Source organism: Petaurus breviceps, unplaced genomic scaffold (assembly GCF_028583685.1).
Source record: "Petaurus breviceps papuanus isolate PSGF00001 unplaced genomic scaffold, PetGlider_PUasm1.0 183, whole genome shotgun sequence".
Lineage (NCBI taxonomy): Eukaryota > Metazoa > Chordata > Mammalia > Diprotodontia > Petauridae > Petaurus > Petaurus breviceps.
In genome coordinates this window covers 13,371,865-13,386,366 of record NW_027185791.1, presented here as the reverse complement: position 1 = coordinate 13,386,366, position 14,502 = coordinate 13,371,865, and the positions used below count along the sequence as shown (strand labels likewise).

The window sequence follows — 14,502 nt, the reverse complement described above, 5'->3', positions numbered from 1 at the left end:
TGCCATGAATTGTAAAAAAAAAAAAGTATCTTGAATGCTTGAATGGAATGTTCAAATCACAGAAACAATACTTGTTCTTTTAAGGTACTCAGCCCCCTTCATTGGAGTTAACCTGATTTTCATTTCTTCCTGATATGATATTTTATTAGCTTCTTTGGGATTTATACTCTACTTACTTTCAAAAATACTGAAAGTAGAATCTAGTATGTTTCTCTATATCTGTATACATATATAATGTCAAATTTAAGTAGCAAAGGGGGCACTTAGGTGCAGTGAAGAGAGCAGCCCCAGACACTTACCAGCTGTGTAACTCTGGGCAAGTCACTTAACCCCAAGTGCCTCAAAAAACATTAGAGTACCAATAATAATTATGTAATGAAGACTTTTTAAAAAATAGTTACATGACTTTTTTGGGAGCTACTCATGGGATAGAAAGCAATACTCTTACTATAGAAAGCAAAAAAGAGAAAAGTCAATTGAGTATATGTAAAGTGGTGAATGAAAGTTACTTTGTAAGCACATAATTAAAATTCTTGGATTTTTTTTAAGCCATTCACAGATTTTGTACTATTTAAGCTAGCCTGTAATTCTGCCTGAGACTTATAGAATTGATTTACCAATTGTCAGTTATTTGTTTACCAATTATCTACTGCTACCAAATGAATTTTCCTCTTTGTCCCTTATGGTTAGGTGTATATTAACATCCTTTTAATCAAAAGATAAACCACAGTATACAAAACTTTAAATGGTTTCTCTAATTGTAATAGTTCTTAAAATTCAGTTGTAGTAAACATTTTCAGTTACAGAAATATAACTGTTTATTTCAGATTGTGTGCTTTTAACCATTAATGTTAAAAGTTATATTGGCCCTGTACATATTGGTTTTCAGTAATCTCTTCCCTTTATGTTAGTCGTTAGAGTACTCAAACTTGGCTTCAGAAAAAATGAAAACTAATGAAATCTTTCAAAGCATTTCTCATTTCCATATGTGACTAAGGCATTTTAGATTCAGAAAGTATCTTTAGAAAGTGATCTGCATTTCTTTTAATGGAAATGCAAGCCCTAGTCATCTGAGTTAAAGTAGAATTTGCTTTGTGAGTAAGAATATTGAAAGATTAAATTGAAATTCAATAAGAGGTTTCAATTTCATGATTAAAACTGGTTACCATGATTTTTAAAGCATTGTACAGGTAATATTTTTAGAGGCTACTTTATCTTTTAAAAATTAATGTATAATTGAAATGTAGCTTGAAAAGTTGCATAAAATCTCCTTATACTGTTTTACATTTCTGAAATTAAAGGTTTTGTTGCCTATCCTAACCAGTGGAACAGCTTTTATAGTGCTGGGCCAAAAGGAGCCTGTTTTCTGTTATTTAGGTCAGTGGTATAGAAAGTACTGTTGAGACTTAGGCAAATCCCTCTTTGTTCAATCAACATTGTCCCCATTTGAGGAGGAGCAAAAATAGTCCCTGACTGAGTTTCCTTCCAGCCATTCTGTTTCACGTTACCTTTGGAACTGGAGAGAGGAGGGTTTAAGCTGGGGAGGACGGGGACTTGGGGATCCAAAGGACTCCTCTGGGGGGGCGGAGGTAGGCGGGTGGGGAAGGGGAGCTTTGGTTAGTCCTCATGTGTGCATATAGAGTGTTGTCATTAAGAGGGTAAGTTGGGTATGAATTCAGTCTACTTTTTGAAGTCAGTCCTCATTTTTCCGAACCTCCTGATCTTTCTAGCTCTTTCCATTCTTCTCTCTTACAGACCTTTATCTTTCAGTCTCCCAGACAGGACAGGTAGACAAGGTATTGCTGACTTTGAGAAAAAAAAAATGTGCTTTTAACAAAGGGAAAGCAAAATGATGTCAAAAGGCAATAAATTATCTAGGCCAGACTCAAAAATTCTTTATGTTAATGAACCCATACCAGTCCCTCGTAGCCTCTTTTCCATGCTAGCTCCTTCTTGTAGTTCCCTCATCTTTTATTGGACTTAGCATTTACTGGCACATTGTTGTTGTCGTGTTCTGTTTGTCTGCCTGTGTCGTAGAATGAAACAGTTTGATTTTTTTTAACATTGTCATTTAACTGGCACATCTGTAGAATGACAGTCTAATTTGTGTGTAAACTTTTGGGGACTTGGGGGAGAGGCATCATCTGGCAGAACCAGTCTAGTAATTTACCTGTCACAGACATTTTCATTTCTCAGTCTCCAAATCAGGCATCTCATTGTTTATAAAAATATCTTGCTGAATTTGGAAGTGAAATAAATCATAAAACAAAAACCAACCCTTTGGGTCCCTTGTGTATGAAACAAGAAGCAGAGAAGTTTGGGGGTAGTCCGCAGGTGAACGGTAAAGCATTTTTTTCCAAATAGTTTCCAAACCCCAAAGTCTTAACAGTCACAAATAAGTGCAAATTAAAGGTGGCTTCCTGGTGAAGATCAGGGTTAGAAACCCTCCTTTTCATCAATTGGTGGTGATGCTAGTTCACATCTCTAAAGCACTTTGTAGTCTCCTGGGCACTCTTGTCACAACTGTGAGATAAGGTGGTGCAGATGTCCCTAACCTATTCTTGTTTTACTGATTAGCAAAGTGAAGTTCAGAGAGAATCTGCCTTGCCTAAATTCGTACAGTAAGTGACAGGGTAAGCACTCAGAATCAAGTCTCCTGTACTCTGAGTGCAGTGTTCTTTTCACCATACCACACTGCCAAATGAAAGAGATTTCCACCATTTCAAATGGGTACACCTCCTAAATAGTGATGGGTCTAAACATCCGAGTCCAAGAGATGCCCTATTTTGTACTGGCCAATCCTTTGTAGGCATCCACAGAGAAGGATAGGACAGTCCATGCAAAATTATTGCTTGTTTGGAAGATTCTCTCGTTTTAAAAAAAATGTGTTTTTCATACAGGATGGCCCAACGCTGCAGTTTTAAGCCACTAAATCTTAAAATTGCTCTAAGACTTTTGGGACATCCTGAATATAAATTATATTTAGCATTTATATTACACTATATATTTACAGAGATCTCTAGGCTAGTTATTCACTGACAACTTGAAGGAAGTTGTTAATTCTGATGTGAATGTTTATAGGTGCAATATGGGACACTGGCCCAAAAGAAAAGAGTACTCCCCTGACCCAGGATTAGAGCTTCTGGGCTTCTAGGCTGCCTCCTATTCCTTTGAACTGAGAACTTTAGTGGGTAATTCATATTAAAAAGTAAAGATGTTGAAAATGTTCACCTTGCTTGAAAATATATTTTCAAAATCTGCAGATATTTTGTTAATGATTTGGGGTCTGAAACCATTTAATAGTATGTTTGATAAGTCTGGTATTTCCCATGCCAGTCTTTTAGATCAAAATTATGATATTATGATATCATATTACCAGCATTTATTTAGAAAGATGGAGAAAAGTTTTAGAACATATAAACTATTTGCAACTACCATCTTTATTGCACAATATTTTCAAGTTGGAAGAAATCTTTTAAGATGGTAGGAAAATATTTTTTACTACTCAAAGAAAATATCTAATGTACCACTCTTCCTTTCCTTTCCAGTAAATACTTAACTATTTATTGCCTAAGGAAAGGGGGCTTGCAGGATCTTTGAAATCTTGGTAATGCTGCTTTTTGAGTTCTGCTTGCACATATTCTGTTTATTTTTGGGTCTGGCACTTTAAAAACAAAACCAAAAACAAATCATACCCATCCATTACTATCTTTGTGATTCAGGTGCTTGAAATTTCCAAGAGTATGTCTGTATAAGTCTTCTATCTGTTTGGCCTCATTTTGATATACTTGCAGACTTCATTTTGTTTTCTTTCTCTTAATTCTGTTCCTTTATTTAATCTCATGGGAGAGAAAACATGGTCATTCTTTTATATCTTGTACATCATTCTTTCATCCAGTTCATAATCTTACTGCTTCAAACTCATATATTTATTTTGGGAAGTGGAAATGGTAACGTATTCCAGCCTTAGTGGTACCCAAGTACAGTATGGATGGAAGCAAGTTATTTCTCCAGTAGCTTTTCATTCTCCATTGTCACTTCATATAAATTATATTTTCTTGAATTTGTGAGTGCTAACTAGTATGGTTAGAGGCAAGCCTGATTTTTATCAGCTATTTTAAAATATATACATCACATTTGTTTGATTCTTATAAATTTTTAATATTCTAAAAAAGGGATTGTTTTTTTTTTTTGCTTTTACATGTTAATTGCCTTTGTGCATCAATAGGATATTCTTTTTCTGAAAGAAAATTATCCTGACAGCAGTGAAAATTGCTTTAAATTTCTATTTTGGGGGTGGCTAGGTGGCACAGTGAATAGAGCATCAGCCCTGGAGTCAGGAGGACATGAGTTCAAATCTGGCCTCAGACACTTGACATACTTACTAGCTGTGTGACCTTGGGCAAGTCACTTAATCCCAACTGCCCTGCCTTTTGCCCTCCAAAAAGAAAAAATAATAATAAAATAAAGTAAAATTAAATTAACTAAAAAAAACATTTCTCTTCAGCTTATTTCTTTTTTTTTGGCTTCAAGTCATTGTTAATAAGTTCCTGAGCTCCCTTCCATCTCTAAATCAATGACCTGGAGTTATCCAGTTTTTTCCCTTTCAATAGGAAACTAAGAGAAAATTTTATTTCATCGGTTTTTGTATTATATAAATAACAATCTTTTATAAAGTAAGATTTTTTTTACGGATCTGTATTTATGTTTACATATATATATACATGATTACTGATAGTTTATTTAAGAACCTTGGCTTAAGAACACTGGCTGCCTTAGTGTAATTTTTGTCCACGTAGAATTTTTTCCCCACATTTTTATTCTCCCTCTTTCCAACTCTCCTAAATAATATTCCAGTTCAATTGAAAATAAATGGGGTTAGTAATTTTAATTTGATCGTGTTTGTCCTTTAGGCCATTTGATTTTCATATTGTACATTACAGAAATTTCAACCATACTTGAGAAATAATTTGTATTCTATTAATTCATTTGTGTGTTTTAAGTAGTCATCATCCTCCTCTGCATGTTTATGGGCTTGTTGCTTATGTTTAGAAGGATTATAGTTCCTTGGGCTTCATAACTTTTTTAGTAGTTTTGCATATTGAGGACTATGTATGACACAACTGTGTTATTTGAAATTTATTGTACTGAATTGACTATATATATATATTCTCATTAGCAGCTAACAGCAGTCATTAGCAAGATACCATCCTTGAGACCATGTTTGCAAAGAAACAACTTAATCTAATGCAAAGTACAAGAATTTATTTATTATTCACCAGTTTTTTTTGCCAATGTTCAGATTTAACTGCTCCTTACTACAGAGTATTGTGAAGGCTTGATACCCATTTATTTTATGTTGAAGGAATTACAATTTATAAAAATTGAGGCATACCATCCAATAAAAAATATTCTATGGATAAACATCCTTTTAGAAGAAGTTCATTATTACTTTAGTGTATAAACTTAAAAGTTTTTATTAGTTTTTTTTTAATAAAGTCTGTTCATCTTTTGTTGGAACATTATACAATTCACTTTTGAGAACTTGAAAACACAGAGAACTGTTATTACAGAAGGCTATGGGAAATCAGCATGGCAATTTGAAAAGTTACAAATTTTTTCAGCTTGGAAAAAGGATCATAGTTCCAGAAAGTTGTACAATTTTGCAAAATTACTCCATCTCCCTTTGCAATCAATGTACTTCCTGGCACAAAAAAAGGAAGTCTGAAAGAAGTTATATCAGCTCTTATTCTGGGATCTCTTTTAACTGAAACCATCTAAATTGTGATAGATGGAAGATAAGCTAAAAAGAGTCTCTCTTCATTGTAATATGTAGTATGCTAAACTACGTTCAGTTGTGTTTCCACTGTCTTGGGGGTGGGAGACAGAGTACTGTAATCAGTATAAAAAGGATAGCTTCAGGTAGGTAAAATGCATAGTTTTCTTTCAGTTTTTAGTCATCCATTAATGAAAACAATTAACCTACATTAAATTAAGATAATTTAATACCTCAACCCAAATCTTCACTTATTTGGGGTTAGAGGGTCTTTATCCATATCATCAACATGACCTTTCTGTTTAAAATCTCACCCATAATTGTCCCTGTGGATCATATTTTAGTGGTCCTACCATTATTTTCATTTTAAAGTTGATAATCCATTACTTTTTTCATTTCTTAACAGTAATTTCATCCTTTATTCAGAAAATACTTAACACCTTCCTACTTTGTGTTGGTCAAGATTTTTTCAAGTGAAATGTCTTTAAGAGAGGGATAGATTCATATAAGACAATTTCTATGTTACTATTTGAGCTCTTAGCAGACTGTTAAAAGGAACTTTAAACTCTGTGTTTCTATTAAATTGACATTGTAACTGGCATTTCCCATCTATGTTTTTCATTGTGCTACTGGAAAATTTGATGGGTGTTGGGTTTTTTTGTTGCTTTCATCAGCATTCATGCAAATTGCTGCCAAAGTCAGATTTTTAAGCTTAATTATAAAACACCTTTGAATAAATAGTAGTGAGACCTATTTGGTCAACAAATTAAGCTTCCAAACTTAAGGATACATAATTTTTTTTGTTAGAGAAAATACATTTGCTTGTCATGTTTCTTTTATCCTAATAACTTCTTTTTAAAGCTATTTTAAAATTTACAACTCTTATGATGAGAGTAAAGAATTTTGCATATGGCTTAATTTATCTACCTCTCCCTCTGTTTGCCAGTAGTGATCTGTACTGAAAATAATTAAACTGAAATTATCATGAGCACATTTATGAAGAGCTACTAATGAAGTCTTCCATTCAGATGACTCTTCCTCTGAATGTATGCTTATTAAAGTGAACTTATATGTTAAATCTTTGCATCCTATAATATCTAAACAAATTTTTTTTTTGACCTGTGAACTAAGAAAATATTTTCAGGCACATTATTTTAAGATTAAAATAATTTGTTTAAAAGATTAATTGAAAAGCCCTAGAATTTCTCTATATGAGTTTGGACAGATCCTTCCAATTTTAGAAAACAGATTTAGAAATTTCATTATTTTGAAATGTTTTAGAGATTTAACCTTACTAACCAATGAAATACATAAGCATGATCAATAGATTTCAGTTTTGACACTGTCATATAAAACACATTCATCGATCACACTTTTCTGGTAAATGTTTAGAAAAATAGTATCCAAACCAACTTTCTATGAGGCCTTACTGTGTCTCATGTTTCAGAGCATTAGGGATGGGAATGGTGATTTTCCTGGCATAGGGGACTCCTTGGTGAGTAAACTCTCTCTACCAGTACAGGTCTTAGAGAGTTTACCTGTCTCATCCAGGGTCACACTGTCAGTATATCTATCTGTCTGTCTGTCTATCTATCTGTCTGTCTGTCTATCTATCTAATCTATCTGTCTATCTATCATCTATCTATCTGTCTATCTGTCTGTCTATCTATATCTATCTGTATACCTATCTACCTATTGATCTATCTATCAAGATAGATATAGGTTATATAGAGATAGATACGCACACATATCAGAGATGGGACACCACCATGTCCTGCCTCATGATTCTAAAAATTTCAATATAGAAATTGGTAGCAAGTAGTAATTAAGTTATAAGGCACCCATAAAATCAAGATAATTATACAAATAGAATTCTCAGCTAGCTTAAGATACCCAGGTGACTAAAATGAATGGCAGTGTCTATGACGTTGAGATGTGAGTTAGGCTATGTTTAATTCTGCTTTAAAATGTCTCACTAGTTATTTATTAGTTTAACATTTCCTTTAGATTCTCCTCTTCCCCTTCCCATTTATATTTAGTTACCATTGCATGTAATTCACCATATTTTAAAATGTGTGAATTGTTTTCTCTTTATAGTTTAGTACTTCAAAGTAACTCATCCCATACAAACCAAAACTACCATCTGGTCCTTTTAATCTTGTTATCTGAAATGCTTTATCACTGTCTTCCATTGTATATAACAGTTTTGTGATGAATTACATCTGAGTTGGACATTTTCTTTTTTTTTTTCCTTTTATTTACCTCTATATACAGGCTGGCTTAGCAGGAGCTCCAGCCCGTGCAGTATCCGCTGTAAAGAATATGAATCTTCCTGAGATCCCAAGAAATATTAACATTGGTGACATCAGTATAAAAGTGCCAAACCTGCCCTCTTTTAAATAAAAAGGCTACTCCCAGGTAAAATCCAGAAGGGAAAGTCATCTAGGTTTACCATGCAATTGTTTACCAAAAAAAAAGAGGAAGCGAGTCTTAATTTTTGCTGTTGGATTGATTTAAGAAAAGGTATTGTATAGAATTGTGTATAAAAATCAGTATATTAAGATGAATATTGCTTTTGTCTTTGTTCAGTGGTTTTTAAGAAAATGCGTAGTCCCCGTGTGATTTTTTTCTAAATTACATTCCTATGCCCTTATAAGGCATGTCATCTTGGTTGCTACAGTATTTTGAAAATGTATTTAAGGTATTCCTTTATTATGTACAACCCAAAATATTGGGGCATTTTGTATATTTCATGGAATTCTATGAGTACAGCATTCCTTAACTCTTCCTGCCATTTGTCATGATTATTTAAAAACTTACATATATGTTGCATGAAAATATTCTGTTCTTTTTTAGAAAAAATAAACTCCAAATGAACTGGACCTCTAAACCATTTATTTGTTTGAAATCTCATTTGGCAATAAATTGTGTTTTCCTGTTGCTCGGCACAATTATAAAAAAATTATATATTTATCATTGTTTTAAAATAAGTCAATGTGGTATTGATTGCTTCCAAAATTGTGGATGTGTGAAAACTTATTGAATTAGTAAGGAATCCACTGACCTTTTACACTGTTCAAGAATAGAATGTGCTCTTTACTAGAGAGTTTATATTACACTATGCTAACCAAGATCTTATCCTTATACATTCCAGAGAGAAGGGTTAATTTTACACTTTACATTTGGAAGCATCTCACTTTTGACTTCCTTGTCCAGATGAGGGAAAGTAATTTCAGTACCTGCTTCCCTCGGTTGATGTCCACACCCACCTGTCCCCCCAGAGGCAGCTATTACCCACTTCTTTTACAAAGTGAAGGCTGGTTCAGTGTGGCTCCCTCACCCCCAAAGCCTCAGGCTGTAGTTTCACTTTTCGGACCATATTTTCTCCTCAGTGCCTGACGAGGTGAGTCTATATCCCTAATTTGACCAGTGCTTACTGACCATCTTCATAAATTTTCAAGTTTCCTATTCCTAAAATTTTGCTGCCCATGTTCTTGCTGTTGTTCAATTGTTTCAGTCGTGTCTGATTCATTGTGACACCTATTTGGGGTTTTCTTGGCAAAGATACTGGAGTGGTTTGCCGTTTCCTTCTGCAGCTCATTTTCCAGATGAGGAAACTGAGGCAAACAGGGTTAAGTGACTTGACCAGGGTCACACATAGCTAGTAAGTGTCTGAGGCCGGATTTGAACTCAGATTTCCCTGACTCCAAACCCAGCACTCTATCCACTGAGTGATCTAACTTCCCCTCTCAGTTCTTACTGTATCCCATCCTACCTGTTTTTCCCCCATAATTCATTCACTCCTACAACAAATGTTTATTGAATGTCACTCATGTCTTAGACATTGTTCTAGACTCCATTCACCTTCCTTACTTGGGTAGCTGGGTCATCCAGGTTCTTGCTTTAATGCTCAATGCTCTGGCCTCTCCCAGATCCTCCTGTAACATACCTTGGTATTGGCAATATCCTTCAGTAATGTAGAGGTAAACAGCAAGCCAGGAAACAGTGGAGGAACAAAAACATCCAGGTAAATGTGGGATAAATTAGTATGCGAGGGGAGTGAAATCATGTGGAGGCTTTATATGTTAGATTATATAGGGCTATGATTTTTTATGTTGAGAAATCTTAGTTACCTTCAAAATTCAGTCTGCTTGGTGATCACATCTCATCACTCACCCTCATCTGACTGGAGGGCAGGGCATGGCCTCCCCCATGAACCTCTCGCTTCCCCAGCTTTTTATCTTCTTTTTTTGTGTGTTATCTTCCCCCATTAGATTGTAAACTCCTTGAAGGCAGGGACTGTTTTTTTTTCACTTGTATTTGTATCCCTAGTGCCTTGCCCCCATAGTAGGCATTTAATAAATGCCTGTTGACTGACTGATAACTTCCTAGAATTGCTGGCAAGATTAGGATGCCATTTATAGTGAGTTCCATTCAAAGAATTTGCCTCAAGAAATGATGAAATTGACACTTAACACAAAACTAGCAATGTGACCTTGGGCAAGTCACTCAATCCCAAATGCCCTACCTTCCCCCCTCCAAAGAGCAATAAATAAATAAAGATAAAGTTGGGGTGGCTATGTGGCTCTATTCATAGAGCACTGGCCCTGGAGTCAGGAGGACCTGAGTTCAAATCCAGCCTCAGACACTCAACACAAAACTAGCTGTGTGACCTTGGGCGAGTCACTTAATCCCAATTGCCCTACTTTCCCCCTCCAAAAAGCAATGAAGAAATGATGAAATTATTTTAGTTCTCAGAACTTTCAAGACTTGGACTGGACGTTTCACATACGTCTGGTAAATATTTTCTGAGCTAATTAATATCATGGATGCTTGGGAACTGGAAAACAGTTATCTAGATTGTATTTTAGAGAAGAGAGATATTAGGTAAGGTGGTTATAAATATGAGTTTAGAGGGAATTTTTTTCTTTGGTGAGGTTTCTAAGTGAAACAGAGACTTTTTTTTATATGTATGTCTATGTAACAAGACCAGAAGGAGTGTGTGAGTGTGTGTGTGGCTTCTGAGTGGGGAAATCTAAGCCAGAAGAATCATTTTTCATTTATATAGTGCTTTACAATTTATAAAGTACTTTCACACATGTTACTTCATGTGATCCTTATAAGAGCTCCAGGAGATTGAAAGGGCAAGTGTTATAAAGCAGTATGAGATGGCACAGTGGGCAGAGCAATGGACCTGGAGTCAGGAAGACTTTTCTTCCTGAGTTCAAATCTGGCCTCAGACACTTTCTAGCTATGTGACCCGGGGTAAGTCACTTAACCCTGTTTGCCTTAGTTCATCATTTGTAAAATGAACTGGAGAAGGAAATGGCAAAGCACTCTGGTATCTTTGCCAAGAAAACCCAGATTGGGTCACAAAGAGTCAACTATGACTGAAAAACGACTGAACAACAGCAATAAGAGATTGAGACTGGAGGATGCTGGGTAATCTGCTCAAGGTCAAGGCAGGTATCACAGCTGTAATTTTCATGTGGATCTTCCAGTTCTGGATCTAGTCTCTTTTCCCGCTCATTTTGCTTTTAGAATATCTGTATAAACAGATATTCTAAAGAGAGTGCATCTCTAAAGAGAGACTGAAAGAGAAATAGTTTTCAAGCTTCCCACAAGGAAAATATAAAACTATAAAGCTAAATTTGCTATTTAATACTGATTTTAATGCTGAATTACATTTCAGTACCGTAAATGAATGGACAGAACTTTATATTTTATCTAGGCTGTTGAACATCAAAATGAACCTCAAAATTGTATATTAAAAAAGGAACAGGATAATCCTTACTTTAGTTTCAAATATAACAAAAAACTAAACCTTCCTGAGGACACATGATGAGTTGATTACTATTTAGGAAGAAAATGTCTCTTTTTTTTTAATAGTGGGGCTTAATTAGATTTGTTTTTCTTGGCACAAGAAAGAATGAGGAGCAGTGGATAGACATTGCAGAGAATCCGATGTGTGTTTGAGGTAAAGAAAAACTTTCTAATTCAAGCTGCTTTAGAGTGAAGCAGGCTCCCTTGGAAGCATCCCTTCACTTATGTGACTCAAGGCAAACTGTCCTCTCAGGGCCCTCGGCAATCCAGGAAACTACAGACGGTTGGTGGCTGCAGAACTTAAAAGGAGCTTCTTCTCTAAGAATTTCCTGTAACAGTGAAATCACAAGTAAGAAAAAAATTACTTAAATAGGATTTACATATATTACTAAAAAAAAAAGAACCTACAGATTGTTAATGTAATTTGGACACAATAATAATACCTGTCATCCTGGGGTTTACAACTGTGTGTGTGTTGTGTATGTGTGCACATGTGTTTTGTGTGTATGTGTGTGTTATGCACCCCTTTGGCAAGCCTGGTAAAGCCTGTCGATTCCTTTTTGGAAGAGTGCTTTTACATGCATAAAATTCACAAAGTTTCAAAGGAAACCAATTATAATAAAATACAGTTATCAGAATATTTATTAAAAAACAATTTTGCAGAACTCTACACATTGTATCTCAAAAGGAAACAAAATAATTTAGATTTAGAAAGAAAATAAAAATGTACTGAAACTCTTAATGAAGCTTATCACTTTAGAGACTCTTTATGGGTCTGTGAAATAGCCAGCACAAGAAGCTCATCAATTCTGCTGCTTTCAGTCATTGTCTTCATGTCTATACATGTACACATATAAGGAGAATAAATATTAAGTAGCTACACACAAGGCCATTTTCAAAGATGGTCTCTAGCTGTTGAGGCAATCAGGAAGGATATATAAAAGGGGGTGCTTGAGCTGTGTCTTGAAGAGAGAAAAGCTCCATGGGGCAGAAATTTAAAGGAAATTCAGGAGCTGGGCTCAAATCCCACTCCTGATGCTCATCACTTGTATAAGACCTTGGGCAGAGGCAGCTAGTAGTGCAGTGGATAGAGCACCAGGCCTGGAGTCAGGAAGACTCATCTTTCTGAGTTCAAATCTGACCTCAGGTACTTACTGACTGTGTGACACTGGGCGGGCTGCTTTACCCTGTTTGCCTCAAAGGAGCTGGAACAGGAAATGGCTAAACCACTGCAGTGTCTTTGTCAAGAAAACCCCAAATGGGATCACAAAGACTCAGACATAACTAAAAATAACTGAACAACAAGAAGACCTTGGGTAAGTCACTTAACCCCTTGGGTCTCAAATGACTGCAGTGAACTCCAGGTTCCCTTCCTCTAACTGGTGGTACCACCAATATGGCATTATCTTTAACATGACACATTGAAATCTAGTCATAACTTTTCATCTTGTGCAACTTTTGTTCCTAATAGCCCGTAAATCTTATTACATGGGGAGGGGAAGGGGGGGCGGTCTGTCAAACGTGCTTGAGAGTCTTCCTTTAACTCTTCTAATATTAACTAAGTATTAGTGCAGTATGCAGATGGATCATCTGTTATCCTTCACTTCCAGCGTGGCCAGCCCCTCTTCTTCTCAGGTCTTACCTCTCCTTGATATATTTTTCATATCACTTCTTGCATGCATAGTCATTGTCAAATCCTATTTATCATACCCACCATATGTGGTGCCATTGCAATTTGAGTGACCACAACATATAGTTAAAACATGCAAGGTTCTAAGATGAAAAATTTTTAAAAACTTCTCTTGAAAAGTTATAGTCCAATATGAAAATAAACTGGAGGAAAAATTGGGAAGAGAAATGAGAACGATGCAAGAAATTTACAAAATGAGAGTCAACAGCCTGACTGAGGAAAATCACACCTTAAAAAAGACTTAACTCAAATGGCAAAAGAGGCTCAAAAAGGCAATGAGGCAAAGAATGCCTTACAAAGCCGAATTTGCCAGATGGAAAAAGAATCTCAAAGGCTCACTGAGGAGAATCATTCCTTCAGAATCAGATTGGAGCAAATGGAAGCTAATGACTTTATGAGAAATCAAGATGCTGTTAAACAGATCCAAACAAATGAAAGAATAGAAGGCAATGTGAAATATCTCATTGGAAAAACCACTGACCTAGAAAATAGATCCAGGAGAGATAATTTTAAAATTATTGGACTACCTGAAAGCCATGATCAAAGAAAGAACCTAGAAATCATCTCCCAAGAAATCCTCAAGGAAAACTGCCCTGATGTTTTAGAACCAGAGAGCAAAATAGAGGTTGAAAGAGTTCACTCATCACCTCCTGAAACAGATCCCAAAAAGAAAACTCCTAGGAATATTATAGCCAGGTTCTGATATTCCCAGATCAAGGAGAGAATTTTACAAGCATCCAGGAAGAAAACAATTTGAATATTGTGGAAGCACAATCAGGATAACCCAGGATCTGGCAGCTTCTACACTGAGTGGTCGAAGGGCTTAGAATGTGATATTCCAGAGGTCAAAGGAGCTGGGATTAAAGCCAAGGATCACCTACCCAGAAAAACTGAGTATCATGTTTCAGGGGAAAATATGGACATTCAGTGGAATAGAGAACTTTCAAGCATTCTTGATGAAAAAACCAGAGTTGAATAGAAAATTTGACATTCAGATACAAGAACAAGAGAAGCTTGAGAAGGTAAACAGGGAAAAGAAATCATAAGGGACTTATCAAAGTTGAACTATTTACATTCCTACATGGAAAAAAATAATTGTAACTGATGAAACTTTTCTCAGTATGAAAATAGTTAAAGAGAATATAAATATATGTATATATATATGTATATCTATATATGTGTGTGTGTATGATAGTATATGGGCATATGAATA

The 14,502-nt window shown here is 35.4% G+C and overlaps 1 protein-coding gene across 2 annotated transcripts in view; it reads left to right on the top strand.

Annotated features, from left to right (window-relative positions):
- Positions 1-8,669, top strand: part of AP3S1 (adaptor related protein complex 3 subunit sigma 1) — a 95,361-nt gene extending 86,692 nt beyond the window's left edge. For both annotated transcript variants that reach the window (XM_069087849.1, XM_069087848.1), the window contains one exon: positions 8,051-8,669. In XM_069087849.1, coding sequence (XP_068943950.1) covers positions 8,051-8,179 — 129 coding nt within the window. In that variant the 3' untranslated portion in view covers positions 8,180-8,669. The remainder of the gene's footprint in view (positions 1-8,050) is intronic.
- The last annotated feature ends 5,833 nt before the right edge of the window (positions 8,670-14,502 follow it).